The 19,730-nt window shown below is 40.3% G+C and overlaps 1 protein-coding gene across 1 annotated transcript; it reads left to right on the plus strand.

The window, feature by feature from the left end:
• The first annotated feature begins 13,443 nt into the window (after window positions 1-13,443).
• vps25 (vacuolar protein sorting 25 homolog) lies at window positions 13,444-17,983 on the plus strand. Its single transcript, XM_048233320.1, has 6 exons — window positions 13,444-13,594; window positions 14,126-14,271; window positions 14,871-14,924; window positions 15,042-15,130; window positions 16,155-16,230; window positions 16,877-17,983. The coding sequence occupies exons 1-6, from the start codon at window positions 13,548-13,550 to the stop codon at window positions 16,987-16,989; spliced, it is 525 nt and encodes a 174-aa protein (XP_048089277.1). The 5' UTR covers window positions 13,444-13,547; the 3' UTR covers window positions 16,990-17,983.
• The last annotated feature ends 1,747 nt before the right edge of the window (window positions 17,984-19,730 follow it).

Consider the following 19,730-nt stretch of genomic DNA (forward strand, 5'->3'; position numbering starts at 1 on the left):
CCACGCACATACACACCAACATGCACAGCAAGCAGGGTAGCCACACAGACAGACTGGGGGTTATCCCAAGCCGGGGAAGAACAGCAATCCTGGTCACAGCATTGGGATTATAAACCAGCATGCATACACACCCACACACACAAACATAAACATGCACATGCACAACAAGCAGAGTAGCAACACTGGCAGAACGGGGTTTATCCCACAACCAACAAATAAAAGTACAAAGTGCATGCAGGTTAGGCCAGAGAAACGGCGACACAGCACTGCATAGCCCAAGCATGCATTGGAACAAACAGAACAAAAGCCCTAGCACCAGCCAGAGCCAGTGGCTAGAAAGATCACAGACTAAACAAATATCCTAATAATTGGACATGACATTACTAAAGCACAAAAGCTAAAATTACGATTAGCAGCTTGTTCTAAAAATAGACTGCACAGCGTTGCTTTAACATACATACCTCAAAGCTGGCGATCCTATGCTCCATTTACAGGTACGAGGAGAGACAACGCACTCACCACTCTACTGCTGATAGCAAACTAAAGCAGACAACAACGTTAGATATGTGACGAAACAGAGAGGCCGTAATAGTATGTTGAGCATGATCGCCTACCTGACACCAACAAGTTTCTCGCGTTGCGGTCCACTGGACGTAATGCATGCGAGTTTCCAAAGCAAATACCAACCGCACTAAAACACACGACCGAACAAACAGCTAAGATTTCACCTCAAAGAGAGTCATTTAAACAAATGGGAAAACAAGCGGTGCTTACCTGTTGAGCCAGCGGTTTCACCTACACGCACTATTTCTATTGCAAGCAGCGTATCGAAAGCACACATGCTATTCGTCATCATTGTCTGGCAACTGTCATAAGATAGCCTACCACTAGCTTCCAAGGAGCTTCTGTTCTGACCTGTGGTTAAACTCTTTCACGATTAATCCCTAATGATTTTACGAGGCAAACAACACGCAAACCATCCCCGAATAAGATTTTGAATTACAAACTAACATCCATTATAATTACTTTGATTTCAGAGGTATTCGGCACAGTAGGTAGATAAGCACATAGGCTTACACAGCAACTCGTCAAAATAAACAATTATTTTGAGTTTAAATTCAATTATTTAAATTCCCAATTGATTCTACATTAATTAATGTTATTCATTCATTTAAGCTATCCTACTGTATTACTCAGGGCGAACGCACTGACGTTCCAAAAACTGTGCAGCGCGGGGAAGCCCGTGAGGGATAGCCTACGCCTCACCTGTCTGCGAAAGGTGCGGCCAGAAAGTGAAATGTGCATCATTGAACTCGGCTTTTGAGTTTTGAATTCGGAATAGCCTATTCAGTATAAATTACTAACACAAACACAGCATGGCAGTTCAATTCAGTAGAACACAACCTGAAGTATTGTGTCTGAGCAGTAGGCTAGTCAATATTTTGTGTCGTTTACATTATTTACAAAGTTTGCTCAAGAATAACAGAATGAAGGCGTTCTTCGGTGTGTGTTCTTTTTTGGTGCTTATCCTGGATGTGACCCAAGGTTGTCCATGGATGCAGCATAAATTCCCGCAGTATAGCAGGACATGTTTAACCTTGCTGAAAGAGATGGTGAGTGTTTTCAGTATTCATTTCTTCTATTCAATATAAATGGGTGTGTTTTTTTTAGTAATAGCAAAATCACATCTTCATATTCAAGATTTTATTCAAATTCTATTATTTTACAGGGTGAGAAAATAGTTGAGGACAATGTGGGGGTCCATTTTCCTGATGCCCTGTACAGAGTTGCAAGGAAGCAGCAGGTAAGCAAAAATCTAAGCAACAAACAAATAAACAGAAATATACTTGGTGTAAAAAAAAAAGCCTTTTTCATGAATGGCAACTGAAAACTTGTCTTTTTATACGTGACATTCTTGTATATCCCTGTTGAATTCTGGGATGGTTGTCTCATCACTGATGGCTGTCTTGACTCCTTCCGTTGTCCCCACAGCCTGAGAGGATCATCTGGTTCATAGCCCAGGTGCTGGACGAGGTGTCGCTCCTGCTGGACGAGAATGTGACCGCCGTGGCCTGGGACCAGAAGAAGCTGAAGGACTTCATGAGCACCCTGGACACTCAACTGGTGGCAACTCAGTCATGTGTGAGTACAACTGAATAAGCTGTATTCTATATGCTGTCATCATGAGCATCTATAATATGCTATGATGTGAACACCATTGTTATTGTATTGACTGAACACTAGAAGGCATATTGGTAAGCTTTTGAGCTGTGACCTTAAAGGTTAAAGTTGAAACTATTTAACTAGCAGTTGTCTATACAGATACAATGGAGGCAACTCAGTCATATAATTGCCTAGATGCTCAGTGGGCTGTCATGGCTCAAGAGCATGCTTCTGAATATCCAAGAGATAAAGAGACTTGGACTATAAAAATACATAAACATTATAGAACATGTAAAAATCAAATAAGTTACATCATGACTACCTATGCAATACACCAATGTTGTTATTGATTTTACACTTTGTGTATATTTGTACATAAGATGGATTTCCACAGCAGTGGACAATAAAGACTTCTATTCTATTTTATAAACAATCAGCTTTACATTTATGACCATTCAGTTCACCAGGTTTAGGGTAAATAAAATGATAGAAGTTCAGATCAAATAGCCCATGGTAATGGAATTGTGCAATTTGGTCTACTGTGATAATGATCCAAGACTGATCTGATGAACTTCTGTTCTTCCTCCAGGTTGTTACTAAGACTAAAGGAAATGAGAGACTACAGGTTGTTTCTAAGACTAAAGGGAATGAGAGACTGCACCTGTACTTCGAGAATCTGAGAAATGAAACACTGGGGACAATGGTGAGCTGTGGTTTTCTATTGTGTTGTCACAAACACACCATCACACATACATACACATACAGATGCACACACACACACACACACACACACACACACACACACAGACAAAGACACACATACACATACACATACACACACACAGAAGTACAGAGTCTGTATATTGATTCTGAGTGGTGTGACTTGTGATTTCAGGAGGACAAGGCCAAAGCCTGGGAGCTGATCAGGAAGGAGGTTCACCACCACCTGACGAAGGTCGACCTTCTGGCCAGCACACGCCTCTAAACACCAAACCCTGCCACAGCTACAGCCAATGGGACTGAGGATGCACCAGGACTACTAATGTACTCTGAACTTTCTGCTTAACATGATTCTGAGGTGGTCAAGGTTTATGTAGTGTTACAATTATTTATCAGAATGATGATGTGAAAGTTATTATTTGTTTGACAATAGTGTTCAAATTTATTTATTTATCCATTTTGTTAATGTATTTATTTATTTATTGTACAATGTAACAAAGTAGACAATTGGGACTGTGATTATGCCAAGACTATAACATATTCTGAACTTTCTGCTTAAAATGATTGTCATGAATTGTGAATGCTGTTCCCTTATACGAGGTGGTCAAGGTTACACTTAGTGTTAAAAAATTTTATTGATTAATGAAATTATTATTATTTATTGATCAGAATGATGTGAAAGGTGCTATTTGTTTAACACAATTTGTTTGTACACTGCAGCAATGCAAACAATTGATTCAGATTCTGCAATGAATTATGAAAACTGTTCATTCTAAAAAAAGAGATGTTAAAGGTCACATTTATCCAGTGTTTAAATTATTTATTCCGAAGACTGATGGTCTATTAAAATGTGTTATTTATTGTATATATATAAAAATGAGCAATTCATTTATTTATCCATTTCAATTTTATTTATTGATATGTTTGTTTATTGTGCACTGTAAAAGATTGACACATGCAGAAACATGTTTTGTATTTTAATAAAAGCTTTGTTTCATATAAACTGGTATGTGCTACTTTTTCTTAAAATCAGCTCCAGGGGCACTGTGGTGCAGTTTGCCACAGCGCCCACACCACATTCGGGTCCACATGCCCCCAGGTACTTGGGTTTGAGTCCGACCCGGGTCACTTCCTGATCCCACCCCATCTCTCTCTCCCACTCACTTCCTGTCACTCTCTTCACTGTCCTATCGGATTAAAAGTGTAAAAGCCCAAACACACACATATAGTGTCAATAAAAAGTATTCATCCCCTTGGATTTCCCCCCCCTTTTATTGATTTTATAGATGCAATCCTACATTAAATTTGGCCTGTTTAACAATAATTTAGGCTACACAAAAATGTCAAAGTCAAATCCGCTTTCTGAGAAGTAATGTTAATTAATTAAAAATGTTTTATGTATAAGGTGTTTTCGTCTGGTTTTTAAGCCCTTCAGAGCACAGAAACAGCACTTAATGATCTTTTATTAGCTGATGCTGGTGATGAGTCTGTTATTCTATTAGACGCTTTGGGAAATTTGTCACGCTGATGCCACCTACTGGTAAAATAATGAAGCAAAAAGCAGCAACACCATCGAATGTGCATATTCAAGGATCATGACTTTGTTCAAACTCTGTTGAATTCTCCTGATAGCTTTTTTTACTATGTGTTCCTATAGGTGTCTAGTAACACCTCACAATTTATCCACGGCCAAAACACCTGGAGAGCCCATCAAGTTTGGGGTGCCCAGAGGTGCTGCTGTAAAAAGCAAGGAGTCAAGTGTATCTGATTGTTGGAACTGTCATGGTAACTCTTGCCAGAACATCTACCAGCCAGAAGATAACAGTAGTGAGGGAGTGCAGGGAAGTAGAGGGATGAGGTTTGTTAAATTTTAAACTGATTAAGGAAGTTTTCGTTTTGTAATTGTTCAATAAAACCACTTGTTATGGATTTTTGTATGTACTTGGAGTGATTTTTACACAAAACTAACGGCTGGGATAGATTTACCCCTAAAATACCTAGTTAGACATCTCAAAAGCTAATATTGGTTAAAAAAAAATGTTTTCATTATTTTCGCGCAGTCCCTCTGGGCACCCCAAACTTGATGGGCTCTCCAGGTGTTTCCCCGAGGATTTGGCCGTGAATAAATTGGGAGGTGTTACTAGACACCTATAGGAACACATAGTAAAAAATGTATATGGTAAGATTTTTTTTGAAGATGCTTAACTTTCCCTAACTATAGAAGAAGACAAGTGGAGACAAGAAAACATCATAGATAAAGTAAAAAAAAAAAAAAAAAAACAGCAGGAAAACATGGAATTCTGTATCATGCGCCTGGACAGTTATTGAAGTTCCAGAGAAATGTGGTTAGAAGGAGAGAGTAGCCTGGTAAGCATGTTAGGCGCTGGGTTGCTAGACATCCCACTCAAATAAGCTTGTAAACACGGTGACATAATTTGTCTATCACTGAAATAACGAGCAAAGGGATAATACTGTACCAAATACTATCCTGCGATTGTTTACCTTTCTTCTTTCCACTTTTAGGCTACGCCCACCTGGATTCGCCGCCAGTGCACTGATAGGCCCACGCTATTGTATTGCAAGCAGCGTATCGAAAGCACGCGTGCTATTCGTCATTATTGTCTGGCAACTGTCGTAAAACAACCTACAACGGAGTGTTGCGCACTTTGTGGTTTTCCAAGGAGTTCTTCTGTTCTGACCCGTGATTAAACTCTTTCACGATTAATTAATGATGAATTTACGAGGCAAAAAACACACCATCCCATAAGACATAATTAGGCTACAAACTAACACGCATTAGCCTACTGTGATTTCAGAGGGTATTTGGCACAGATAGACACAAAGGCTTAAACATAACTAGTCGGATAATTAGCATAGGCCTTTATTACTTATTAGTGAGTTTAAATGGTAATGGAGACTGCCTGCCAATAAATATCTAAATGGCTCAAGTGTTGTTGCCGGTAACATAGGCTATCAGCTCACATAAGATAGCAAAATAAACAATATTTTTTTTGTCTCCAATTATTTAAATTCCCAATTTATTCGAGATTAATCAATGTTATTCATCAATGCAATAGGCCTAAAGCTATCCTATTATTAAGTGCGAACCTGTGGTCCAAAAACCGTGAAGCGTGGGGAAGCCCGTGCGGGAGACGCCTACTCACCTGTCTGAAAGGTGCGGCCAGAAAGTGAAATAGGCCTCATTGAACTCGATTTTTCCGTTTTGAATTCGGAATACTCTGTATAAATTACTAACACAAACACAGACCATGGCAGTGCAATTCAGTAGAACACAACCTGAAGTATCGTATCTGAGCAGTAGGCTAGTCAATATTTTGTATCGTTTACATTATTTACAAAGTTTGCTCAAGAATAACAGAATGAAGGCGTTCTTCGGTGTGTGTTCTTTTTTGGTGCTTATCCTGGATGTGACCCAAGGTTGTCCATGGATGCAGCATAAATTCCCGCAGTATAGCAGGACATGTTTAACCTTGCTGAAAGAGATGGTGAGTATTTTTAAACACTTCTGTTCAGTTCTGCTATTCAACATGAATTGGTTTTGTTTTTTCGTGATGGCAAAATCACATCTTTATATTCAACATTTTATTCAAATTCTATTATTTTATAGGGTGAGAAAATAGTTGAGGACAATGTGGGGGTTCATTTTCCTGATTCCCTGTACAGAGTTGCAAGGAAGCAACAGGTAAGCAAAAATCTAAGCAATAAACAGAAATATACTTGGTGTAAAAAAAAAGCCTTTTTCATGAATGGCAACTGAAAACTCTTGTATATCCCTGTTGAATTCTGGGATGGTTGTCTCATCACTGATGGCTGTCTTGACTCCTCCCGTTGTCCCCACAGCCTGAGAGGATCATCTGGTTCATAGCCCAGGTGCTGGACGAGGTGTCGCTCCTGCTGGACGAGAATGTGACCGCCGTGGCCTGGGACCAGAAGAAGCTGAAGGACTTCATGAGCACCCTGGACACTCAACTGGTGGCAACTCAGTCATGTGTGAGTAAAACTGAATAACCTGTATTCTATATGCTGTCATCATGAGCATCTATAATATGCTATGATGTGAACACCATTGTTATTGTATTGACTGAACACTAGAAGGCATATTGGTAAGCTTTTGAGCTGTGACCTTAAAGGTTAAAGTTGAAACTATTTAACTAGCAGTTGTCTACACAGATACAATGGAGGCAACTCAGTCATATAATTGCCTAGATGCTCAGTGGGCTGTCATGGCTCAAGAGCATGCTTCTGAATATCCAAGAGATAAAGAGACTTGGACTATAAAATACATAAACATTATAGAACATGTAAAAATCAAATAAGTTACATCATGACTACCTATGCAATACACCAATGTTATTGATTTTACACTTTGTGTATATTTGTACATGAGATGGATTTACACAGCAGTGGACAATAAAGACTTTTATTCTATTTTATAAACAATCAGCTTTACATTTATGACCATTCACCAGTTTTAGGGTAAAAAAAATGATAGAAGTTCAGATTAAATAGCCCATGGTAATGGGATGCAATTTGGTCTACTGTGATAATGATCCAAGACTGATCTGATGAACTTGAACTGTTCTTCCTCCAGGTTGTTCCTAAGACTAAAGGGACTGAGAGACTGCAGGTTGTTTCTAAGACTAAAGAGAATGAGAGACTGCAGGTTGTTTCTAAGACTAAAGGGAATGAGAGACTGCACCTGTACTTCGAGAATCTGAGAAATGAAACACTGGGGACAATGGTGAGCTGTGGTTTTCTATTGTGTTGTCACAAACACACCATCACACATACATACACATACAGATGCACACACACACACACACACAGAGACAAAGACACACATACACATACACACACACAGAAGTACAGAGTCTGTATATTGATTCTGAGTGGTGTGACTTGTGATTTCAGGAGGACAAGGCCAAAGCCTGGGAGCTGATCAGGAAGGAGGTTCACCACCACCTGACGAAGGTCGACCTTCTGGCCAGCACACGCCTCTAAACACCAAACCCTGCCACAGCTACAGCCAATGGGACAGAGGATGCACCAGGACTACTAATGTACTCTGAACTTTCTGCATAACTTGATTCTGAGGTGGTCAAGGTTTATGTAGTGTTACAATTATTTATCAGAATGATGTGAAAGTTATTATTTGTTTGACAATAGTGTTCAAATTTATTTATTTATCCATTTTGTTAATGTATTTATTTATTTATTGTACAATGTAACAAAGTAGACAATTGGGACTGTGATTATGCCAAGACTATAACATATTCTGAACTTTCTGCTTAAAATGATTGTCATGAATTGTGAATGCTGTTCCCTTATACAAGGTGGTCAAAGTTACACTTAGTGTTAAAATTATTATTTTTTTATTGATTAATGAAATTATTATTATTTATTGATCAGAATGATGTGAAAGGTGCTATTTGTTTAACACAATTTGTTTGTACACTGCATCAATGCAAACAATTGATTCAGATTCTGCAATGAATTATGAAAACTGTTCATTCTAAAAAAAGAGATGTTAAAGGTCACATTTATCCAGTGTTTAAATTATTTATTCCGAAGACTGATGGTCTATTAAAATGTGTTATTTATTGTATATATATAAAAATGAGCAATTCATTTATTTATCCATTTCAATTTTATTTATTGATATGTTTGTTTATTGTGCACTGTAAAAGATTGACACATGCAGAAACATGTTTTGTATTTTAATAAAAGCTTTGTTTCATATAAACTGGTATGTGCTACTTTTTCTTAAAATCAGCTCCAGGGGCACTGTGGTGCAGTTTGCCACAGCGCCCACACCACATTCGGGTCCACATGCCCCCAGGTACTTGGGTTTGAGTCCGACCCGGGTCACTTCCTGATCCCACCCCATCTCTCTCTCCCACTCACTTCCTGTCACTCTCTTCACTGTCCTATCGGATTAAAAGTGTAAAAGCCCAAACACACACATATAGTGTCAATAAAAAGTATTCATCCCCTTGGATTTCCCCCCCCTTTTATTGATTTTATAGATGCAATCCTACATTAAATTTGGCCTGTTTAACAATAATTTACACAAAAATATGGCAGTCAAATCCGCTTTCTGAGAAGTAATGTTAATTAATTAAAAATGTATTATGTATAAGGTGTTTTCGTCTGGTTTTTAAGCCCTTCAGAGCACAGAAACAGCACTTAATGATCTTTTATTAGCTGATGCTGGTGATGAGTCTGTTATTCTATTAGACGCTTTGGGACATTTGTCACGCTGATGCCACCTACTGGTAAAATAATGAAGCAAAAAGTAGCAACACCATCGAATGTGCATATTCAAGGATCATGACTTTGTTCAAACTCTGTTGAATTCTCCTGATAGCTTTTTTTACTATGTGTTCCTATAGGTGTCTAGTAACACCTCACAATTTATCCACGGCCAAATCCTCGGGGAAACACCTGGAGAGCCCATCAAGTTTGGGGTGCCCAGAGGTGCTGCTGTAAAAAGCAAGGAGTCAAGTGTATCTGATTGTTGGAACTGTCATGGTAACTCTTGCCAGAACATCTACCAGCCAGAAGATAACAGTAGTGAGGGAGTGCAGGGAAGTAGAGGGATGAGGTTTGTTAAATTTTAAGCTGATTAAGGAAGTTTTCGTTTTGTAATTGTTCAATAAAACCACTTGTTATGGATTTTTGTATGTACTTGGAGTGATTTTTACACAAAACTAACGGCTGGGATAGATTTACCCCTAAAATACCTAGTTAGACATCTCAAAAGCTAATATTGGTTAAAAAAAAATGTTTTCATTATTTTCGCGCAGTCCCTCTGGGCACCCCAAACTTGATGGGCTCTCCAGGTGTTTCCCCGAGGATTTGGCCGTGGATAAATTGGGAGGTGTTACTAGACACCTATAGGAACACATAGTAAAAAATCTATATGGTAAGATTTTTTTTGAAGATGCTTAACTTTCCCTAACTATAGAAGAAGACAAGTGGAGACAAGAAAACATCATAGATAAAGTAAAAAAAAAAAAAAAAAAAAAGAAACAGCAGGAAAACATGGAATTCTCTATCATGCGCCTGGACAGTTATTGAAGTTCCAGAGAAATGTGGTTAGAAGGAGAGAGTAGCCTGGTAAGCATGTTAGGCGCTGGGTTGCTAGACATCCCACTCAAATAAGCTTGTAAACACGGTGACATAATTTGTCTATCACTGAAATAACGAGCAAAGGGATAATACTGTACCAAATACTATCCTGCGATTGTTTACCTTTCTTCTTTCCACTTTTAGGCTACGCCCACCTGGATTCGCCGCCAGTGCACTGATAGGCCCACGCTATTGTATTGCAAGCAGCGTATCGAAAGCACGCGTGCTATTCGTCATTATTGTCTGGCAACTGTCGTAAAACAACCTACAACGGAGTGTTGCGCACTTTGTGGTTTTCCAAGGAGTTCTTCTGTTCTGACCCGTGATTAAACTCTTTCACGATTAATTAATGATGAATTTACGAGGCAAAAAACACACCATCCCATAAGACATAATTAGGCTACAAACTAACACGCATTAGCCTACTGTGATTTCAGAGGGTATTTGGCACAGATAGACACAAAGGCTTAAACATAACTAGTCGGATAATTAGCATAGGCCTTTATTACTTATTAGTGAGTTTAAATGGTAATGGAGACTGCCTGCCAATAAATATCTAAATGGCTCAAGTGTTGTTGCCGGTAACATAGGCTATCAGCTCACATAAGATAGCAAAATAAACAATATTTTTTTTGTCTCCAATTATTTAAATTCCCAATTTATTCGAGATTAATCAATGTTATTCATCAATGCAATAGGCCTAAAGCTATCCTATTATTAAGTGCGAACCTGTGGTCCAAAACCGTGAAGCGTGGGAAGCCCGTGCGGGAGACGCCTACTCACCTGTCTGAAAGGTGCGGCCAGAAAGTGAAATAGGCCTCATTGAACTCGATTTTTCCGTTTTGAATTCGGAATACTCTGTATAAATTACTAACACAAACACAGACCATGGCAGTGAAATTCAGTAGAACACAACCTGAAGTATCGTATCTGAGCAGTAGGCTAGTCAATATTTTGTATCGTTTACATTATTTACAAAGTTTGCTCAAGAATAACAGAATGAAGGCGTTCTTCGGTGTGTGTTCTTTTTTGGTGCTTATCCTGGATGTGACCCAAGGTTGTCCATGGATGCAGCATAAATTCCCGCAGTATAGCAGGACATGTTTAACCTTGCTGAAAGAGATGGTGAGTATTTTTAAACACTTCTGTTCAGTTCTGCTATTCAACATGAATTGGTTTTGTTTTTTCGTGATGGCAAAATCACATCTTTATATTCAACATTTTATACAAATTCTATTATTTTATAGGGTGAGAAAATAGTTGAGGACAATGTGGGGGTTCATTTTCCTGATGCCCTGTACAGAGTTGCAAGGAAGCAACAGGTAAGCAAAAATCTAAGCAATAAACAGAAATATACTTGGTGTAAAAAAAAAAGCCTTTTTCATGAATGGCAACTGAAAACTCTTGTATATCCCTGTTGAATTCTGGGATGGTTGTCTCATCACTGATGGCTGTCTTGACTCCTCCCGATGTCCCCACAGCCTGAGAGGATCATCTGGTTCATAGCCCAGGTGCTGGACGAGGTGTCGCTCCTGCTGGACGAGAATGTGACCGCCGTGGCCTGGGACCAGAAGAAGCTGAAGGACTTCATGAGCACCCTGGACACTCAACTGGTGGCAACTCAGTCATGTGTGAGTACAACTGAATAACCTGTATTCTATATGCTGTCATCATGAGCATCTATAATATGCTATGATGTGAACACCATTGTTATTGTATTGACTGAACACTAGAAGGCATATTGGTAAGCTTTTAAGCTGTGACCTTAAAGGTTAAAGTTGAAACTATTTAACTAGCAGTTGTCTATACAGATACAATGGAGGCAACTCAGTCATATAATTGCCTAGATGCTCAGTGGGCTGTCATGGCTCAAGAGCATGCTTCTGAATATCCAAGAGATAAAGAGACTTGGACTATAAAATACATAAACATTATAGAACATGTAAAAATCAAATAAGTTACATCATGACTACCTATGCAATACACCAATGTTGTTATTGATTTTACACTTTGTGTATATTTGTACATGAGATGGATTTACACAGCAGTGGACAATAAAGACTTTTATTCTATTTTATAAACAATCAGCTTTACATTTATGACCATTCACCAGTTTTAGGGTAAAAAAAATGATAGAAGTTCAGATCAAATAGCCCATGGTAATGGGATGCAATTTGGTCTACTGTGATAATGATCCAAGACTGATCTGATGAACTTCTGTTCTTCCTCCAGGTTGTTCCTAAGACTAAAGGGAATGAGAGACTGCAGGTTGTTTCTAAGACTAAAGGGAATGAGAGACTGCACCTGTACTTCGAGAATCTGAGAAATGAAACACTGGGGACAATGGTGAGCTGTGGTTTTCTATTGTGTTGTCACAAAACACATCATCGCACATACATACACATACAGATGCACACACGCACACACAGAGACAAAGACACACATACACACACACAGAAGTACAGAGTCTGTAAATTGATGGTGACTGTTGTGACTTGTGATTTCAGGAGGACAAGTCCAAGGCCTGGGAGCTGATCAGGAAGGAGGTTCACCACCACCTGACGAAGGTCGACCTTCTGGCCAGCACACGCCTCTAAACACCAAACCCTGCCACAGCTACAGCCAATCGGACTGAGGATGCACCAGGACTACTAACGTATTCTGAATTGAATGTACTCTAAATGTAATTTTGAGTAATGTATTTCGTTCTTAATGATTCTGAGGTGGTCAATATTTATTAAGTGTTCAAATTATTTATGTATCATGATGATTTGAAAATAGTGTTCAATGTATTTATTTATCTAATTTATCTATTTTGTTAATGTATTTATATTGTATGCTGTTACAAAGTAGACAATTGAGACTGCACTTTCATGATTGTCATGAATTGTGAAAGCTGTCAAGGGTCAAGGTTACACTTAGTTTTAAAATTATTTATTGATCAGGACGATGTGAAATGTGGTATTTATTTAATAGTGGTCAATTTATTTCAATATTATTTCAATAATATAATATTTTATTTATGCATTTATTTATTGTACCCTGTAATAGCAAGATTGACACAGAAACATGTTTTATAAGTTAATACATGCTTTGTTTCATGTAAGCTGTTGTTACTTTTTGTTAAATTCAGCTTCAGGTAAAGTATTTGATTTGTATCCTCTTTTAATGCAAATGTAAATGTAATATAAAAATATTAGGCCTAGACACACACACACACACACTAGGGTGGTTAAGTGCTGCTCAAGGGGCCAATGGCGCTTCAGCCTTGGATGTGGATGTGAAAGAGCTCAATAACTTTTTTAATAAGGCAGCTGCAGAATGACACAATTGAGGTGAGGGGCTGTCCATGTCAGTAGCGATATGATTTGTTAAGGGTTCACAGGGTTAACAGATCTGTCTTGTCTCGCTCCTTTCCAGAGGGGGGCAGAATATGTCCTATTCCCCGTGATGAGCATTACATGATGCAGCAGAAGAAGAAGAGTTGATGCTTTACAGAACTCAGATTTGCGATGAGTTTTGAGTGGCCCTGGCAGTATAATTTCCCCCCGTTTTTCACGTGAGTAGGATGTTGAACCGCAGAGATGCACACGAATTACAGATTTATATTTGAACTATTCTGTAACAATTTTACATTTGCTGTCGCTACGGTTAGGCAAAGAACGCATCTCTCTTAACCACTATGGCTAGCTTAGTTGGCTAGGGAAGTGTACAATCCTGCACTCACACTAACAGGGAGAACATTGGAATTTGAGAATGTATTTCCTGCTATTACATTATGTAGGTACATGAACAAGTATTCTTTATTTGCCATACCTCTTCAATTCACTTGGAGGGCAAACGCTAACGTTACTTTGACAGTGTCTTCCTGGTGACAGACGCTCAGTTCAGTTCATCTATTATAAGTTAGCTAGTCAGCTAACTAGCTCATTAGTGAGCATTTAGGTTTTACCTCTGGAATATCATTGTGGAACGTCAACTTGCCATGTGTATTGGTTTTATATGAAGGCAATTGGCCAAAGTTGTTGATGATTAACCAGCTTTTCGACAACATTGAGTCAGTTTCGGGTCTGTGCTTTTCGGTTAACAGACTACAGCCCAATGTTGACACTCGACAGAAGCAGCTGGCGGCTTGGTGCTCGCTCGCGCTGTCCTACTGTAGACACCGAAAGCTGTACACGCTGGATGTACTCGAGGCCCAGGAGAGCCCGCTATTCAACAACAAGAAAATCGAAAGTATCCTTTTTCATGGGTGACTTGACTTTCACTCAACCAGTCGCTAGCGTCAGTCAGCTGGTAATGGCTGAAACCCCAGTAACTGCATACTAACTGTTTAATGCTCTTGAATGGTCGAGGTTATTATATGCCAATGTAGAAATATATTGAAGGTATTGTAACGATTTGATAGCGACACAGACAGTTGTCCAATTAAAAGGTTTATTAGCTGAGAACGAGAGCAGGAACACAGACCCAGACCACAATACACAAGGGCATGTCAAGTACACACACACACTACACATACAGGGGGTGGACGCAGCCCCCCACACAAAGAGGATCACACACGAGGGATAACTAAAAGGGAAACATGTTACAACAAAGATGCTAACATTACACTCAAAACTAAGGAGAAACAGACATAAACCCCAAATGTTTGCTCCCGCATCCCAGCATGCCCTGCGTGGGAGAACGCTACGCAATGTCTTGTGCGCTGACGTTACAGTATGTTTCTGGTATTTTTGCTACTAGACTCAAACCAGTGCTACTCTTTGACAGGAAGCGTAGAAGACAGTGATGCGACAGTGATTATGATGTTATTAGTCTTAACAGTTCCCCAGGAAAGCTGTCAGTGGAGGCAATCCAAGTTATCTTTGAAGAACTGAGGAAAAAAGGTAACAAAGTTAGTTTAGTCATTGGCAGTAACATCCCAGTTGGTCCCTACTGATAAAAGTGTAACAGTTTACCCCGAGTGACCACAGGGCCTTTTTCCTGTAATTGTTTGCCCCCAGGGAACCTAGAATGGTCGGACAAAAGCAAAAGCCGCTGCCTGATCATGTGGCGATCGCCAGAGGAGTGGGGCAAGCTCATCTACCAATGGGTACTGTATCACCACATCAGCACTGTAGCATCACAAGGCTGTAGAAATGAGCTTGATGCTGTTTTATGCCCCCAACGTCGTCTTCCAGGCAGCGCTGCCACCGCTGACTTAAAGGCACCTAATCCTAAACCTAACCCAACCCTAACCTTAACCCATGCCTAACCCTAGTGCCTTCCAGGCAGCGCTGCCTAGAAGACAACGTTGGGTGCATAAAACACCAAGAAACTAGAAATGATGAAATGATGGATGGATAGATATTTAGTCCTTTAGGAAACTCATCCTGCGCCATATACAGCAGACAGACAGACAGACAGACAGACAGACAAGACAATAACAATGCGTAAAACTAGAAGACCAGTACACATAAATACACATAAATACAGATAAAAACACAAACATAACACCAAAGATCTAAAATGGTAAAGTGCAGTATCATCATTTATTTATTTATTTATTTATTTATTTATTTATTTATTTATTTATTTATAAGGGCAGCGCACATTCATTAACATTTCTGTACATGTGCCAGTGTTAGCCAGCCGGCTAATTTTCAACTGTAGTCCTTAAGCAAGATGTTATTGAGAACCATCAGTTGCATACATAGTAGTAAAGTGCGATTTGAGTAGTAAAAGTGCCAGTAAGAGATGAATGATACTATTGTTGTCACAAACCAGTCCATTAAAAGGTTTAAATTAACTTTGAATTTGTTGCAAGTGAGTAGTTCAAATTCAGATTCAAATGAGGCAGGCCTCGTCGGGCATGTAACTGAAGTACTGAATTACGCATAGCGTAATGATTATAGTGGAAACTCATTGTTGCCGCAGACACTACGCACACGGAGCGCTTCAGTTACGTGCCTGGTGTAGCCTCCCTGTAAGACTGGTCCACATCACCAATGGTAATTCATGATTACTTTAAAAGCAACCACTTTGAGTCTTTGACTTTTGCTGGAGAGTAATTCTGTACTTGGGTGTCATTCCTCTCTCTCTCTCTCTCTTTCTCTATTTCTCTTTTTTTTTTTCAGGTCTCTAAAAACGGCATGGTGAACTCTGTGTTTACTCTCTACGAGCTTGCAAATGGCGATGACACAGAGAGCGAAGGTATGGAGAATCTGAAACTTTCTCTCTGTCCGTCTGTCTGTTTATCAGCCTATAAGGTCAGTCCAAATAATCTTACTAGATTATAAGTAAGATTACATGCATACTTTTTTACGCATTCGTGCGTTAACAGGTGAGGTGAATAGAGTCGACATTAGAAGGTCAGGCGCTTAATATGTGTTAAAGTTTCCCTTTTCCCAGTGAGAGCCATTGATTAACTTCAGGGTGGGGTCTCCGTCTAGCTAACGACCCAAGAGGTGAACGTAGGTGAGCATAGGTGAACAGTCCCGTGTGACCACAGTGGAATCAGCAAGTGTGTATTGATATAGTGTTTAAAGTGTAAACTCTGGGTGAGAATGGATGGAAGCACAGTAGACATGGAGTTCACCGTCGTTTAAGGGAGTGTGCGTAAGCAACGGGCCCCTGGGCTGACCCACCCCCACGCACTCTGCCAGGTTTAACTGCTGACTATAATTTAGCACCTCTAAAGGTCGGCGGGATGATCTACTGCAGTCATCTGCAGTATAGCCTCCTACCATGTGATTAAGATGTTTGACCTACATGTGATGATGTATTAGCCTACATGATATAAGTTGCAGAGTAACCCTGTGTGTGTGTGTGTGTATGTGTGTGATATTGTATATCCCAGAATTCCACGGGCTGGAGGAGGGGATGCTCCTGCGTTCGCTGCAAGCGCTTCAAACGGACGGCAAGGCCGAGATCATCACCATGGACGACGGGAAGGGTGTGAAGTTCTTTTGAGGCGCTAAGCGATGTGAAGCAAGGCGGAGCGCTAAGGGGGGGAAGGCTGGGGGGGTGAGAGGGTGACCTCACCCTGATAGGATGGCTTGGATGGCCCAGTGGCATCTTGGCCTTTAGATTTTTGTTTATGTTTTCTTTGTTTGTTGTTGTTTTGGTGAGGTGGGGGTAAAGGCACGACCCAACACTCTACAGCTACTCCAGATAAAGACTGTCGGTTCACGCTCCTCCTGACTCAGAATCAAAACTGTTCAAAAGTTTCAAATGTCTTATTTTTGTTCTTCAGGAATTAATTTTGTGGTTTGTATGGCTGAGACACAGGTATATGAGGATGTGCCTGGACAGAAAGTGACATTATCTGACCCAGGAAGTGAAATATATCAATAATGCGGTTCAGTATGCACATCATGTGCTGATATGCATTTGTTTGCTCATCAGTTTAGGCAAGAGGATTTCTCTTGTTTGTCGTTTACCTCTTGATGAAGAGAAAAGAAGAGAAAAGAAAAAAACCTTGAATGACCCCCCATCCCCCGTTGCCTTTTCCGCTGTTTTGTACATCTGTGCAGCCCTCTCCTCTCCTGCCACTGCTGTAGTTGGACAGACGGGCAACAGCTCACATACAATAGTAGCTCTGATAGCTCCTCTCTGTATGACTGTACATCCCAAAGACAGCAACAGCAGACGCAGCACGAGAGCAGGCTGACATGTAGTTCTGTGGGAGATCTGGTGAGCTGAAGACACTCAAACGACACACACGCTCTCACTCTTTTTTCCCCCCGTCTTCATCGCTATCTCCCTTTCTCATTCTCTCTCTCTCTCTCTGTCTTAGTCTCGGACTTTCTGGGAAACACACATACACACACACATACACACAAAGTATGCTAGAACCTCCTGGTAGCATCTTGTACCTCTGTCTATACCTGTCTTTACCTTTTTTACCCATGGAATACTGTACAAATAAAGAGGCGCTATCTCTGGTCATCTTTGTAAAATCCAATTTAGCGTTTGTCATGTATTTAGAGTTGCCACATTTCTATCTGTTTGTGTAGTTATGTGCAGAATTAATTAGTTAGTTAAAGGTGCTCTAAGTGATGCTGGGCAACGTCACTTCTGTTGACTTTCAAACAAAACAGAGAGCTAGCTCGCTACTTCCTCCCCCTCCCTCCTGTGCTGCTCCCGACGTGCAATTGAAACTCTCCTAAACGTGCCTCTCGTCTGTGATTTGCGTTTTATGTTTTCATGGGCTAGGTTTGCCCAGGTTGTTTTTGTTGCCGTTCTTGGAGCCTGGGCTGTCCACAGATCTTTTTTTTTTTTTACAGTGTATTCAGGACACGGACAGCTAGCGGTTGGTTAGGTGATGTTTGCAGTAAGTGACATAAATGCTTTAGGCTAAAAAAACGTGTGGCATTGCTTAGAGCACCTTTAAGTATTACTTAATTAGTCCAATAAATTAATTTGTCTGATAGAAATTAATTAGTTAAATATATGTCTGGTGTGTGACTGAACAGAATACTCTGGTGTCATTAACTTGCTGATTTGTTTTAAAGCTCTTGTTTATGTGAGAGGACAGATGTTTATGCCACTCTCCAGTATCTCAAAATTTGGATCAAATCCTGTTCATTAATAATCCTGGCACCAAAATAGTAACATCTGTAGTAGAATGATAATTACTTTGTGTGTGTGTGTGTTACAAAGGTGATTGTGGTGCCTATAGTGAAAATCTTAACACAAAATTCCAGCTAGCTAATGCCTAAAACTTTTGTGATTTTTAATTGTACAGTTTCGGTTGTACAGTTTCTAAGACCATGACTTGATGGTCTCTGTCCGACCGATGACAATGCACCAACAGTGTGTGAGTTGTGTCCCTCTACTGGGCATATGGCATTAACACATCATTGGCTCAAGAGACAGTTCCTACTTGCCTCAAGCAGTCTGTTATTGTTCCAGTACCGAAAAACAAAAGTCCATCATGTCTGAATGACTACCACCCAGTAGCCCTGACGTCTACAGTGATGAAGTGTTTTGAGAAGCTTGTGAAAAACATTATCTGCTCATCCCTCCCTGCCTCCTTCGACCCCCTCCAATTTGCTTACGGCTCCCACACACAGCTGCGTGCATCGCGTTGCTGGAGACGCATCCCATTCACTTTAAATGGGCTCACGTGATCCGTTGCCGAACTGAATTGTGGGTCCGTCGCGTCGCGTTTCTCCCCGCTGCTCGCGTTGAAGTTCAGCTGTTGCTGCACCGACAGACGGCACCCGGCCAATCAAGCCAATCCCACGGACGGCACCAACCAATCACATTACGGTTTTACTTCAAGTCATTTGCATAGCTACCGTCGGGAACACCCACTGGAATGCGTTGACGGAACGCAGCTGTGTGTGGGAGCCGTTACAGAGCCAACAGGTCTACAGAGGATGCCATCTCAAACCTCATGCACACCACCTTAACTCACCTGGAGGAGGGGACTGGGAATTATGTGAGGATGCTGTTCATTGACTTTAGTTCAGCATTCAACACGATAGTACCTCTCACCTTGGTCACAAAGAGGAAGGCCTTAGGACTGAACACCACCCTGTGTCACTGGATATTTGACTTCCTCACCAACCGTTCACAAGTGGTTAGAGTGGGGGGTCTGACATCTGACTCATTAACCATCAGCACTGATGCTCCCCAAGGCTGTGTTTTTGAGTCCACTGCTGTACAACATCTACACACATGACTGCAAAGCCAACAGTAGTCAT

Source organism: Alosa alosa, chromosome 22, assembly GCF_017589495.1.
Source record: "Alosa alosa isolate M-15738 ecotype Scorff River chromosome 22, AALO_Geno_1.1, whole genome shotgun sequence".
In the NCBI taxonomy this organism is placed as follows: domain Eukaryota; kingdom Metazoa; phylum Chordata; class Actinopteri; order Clupeiformes; family Clupeidae; genus Alosa; species Alosa alosa.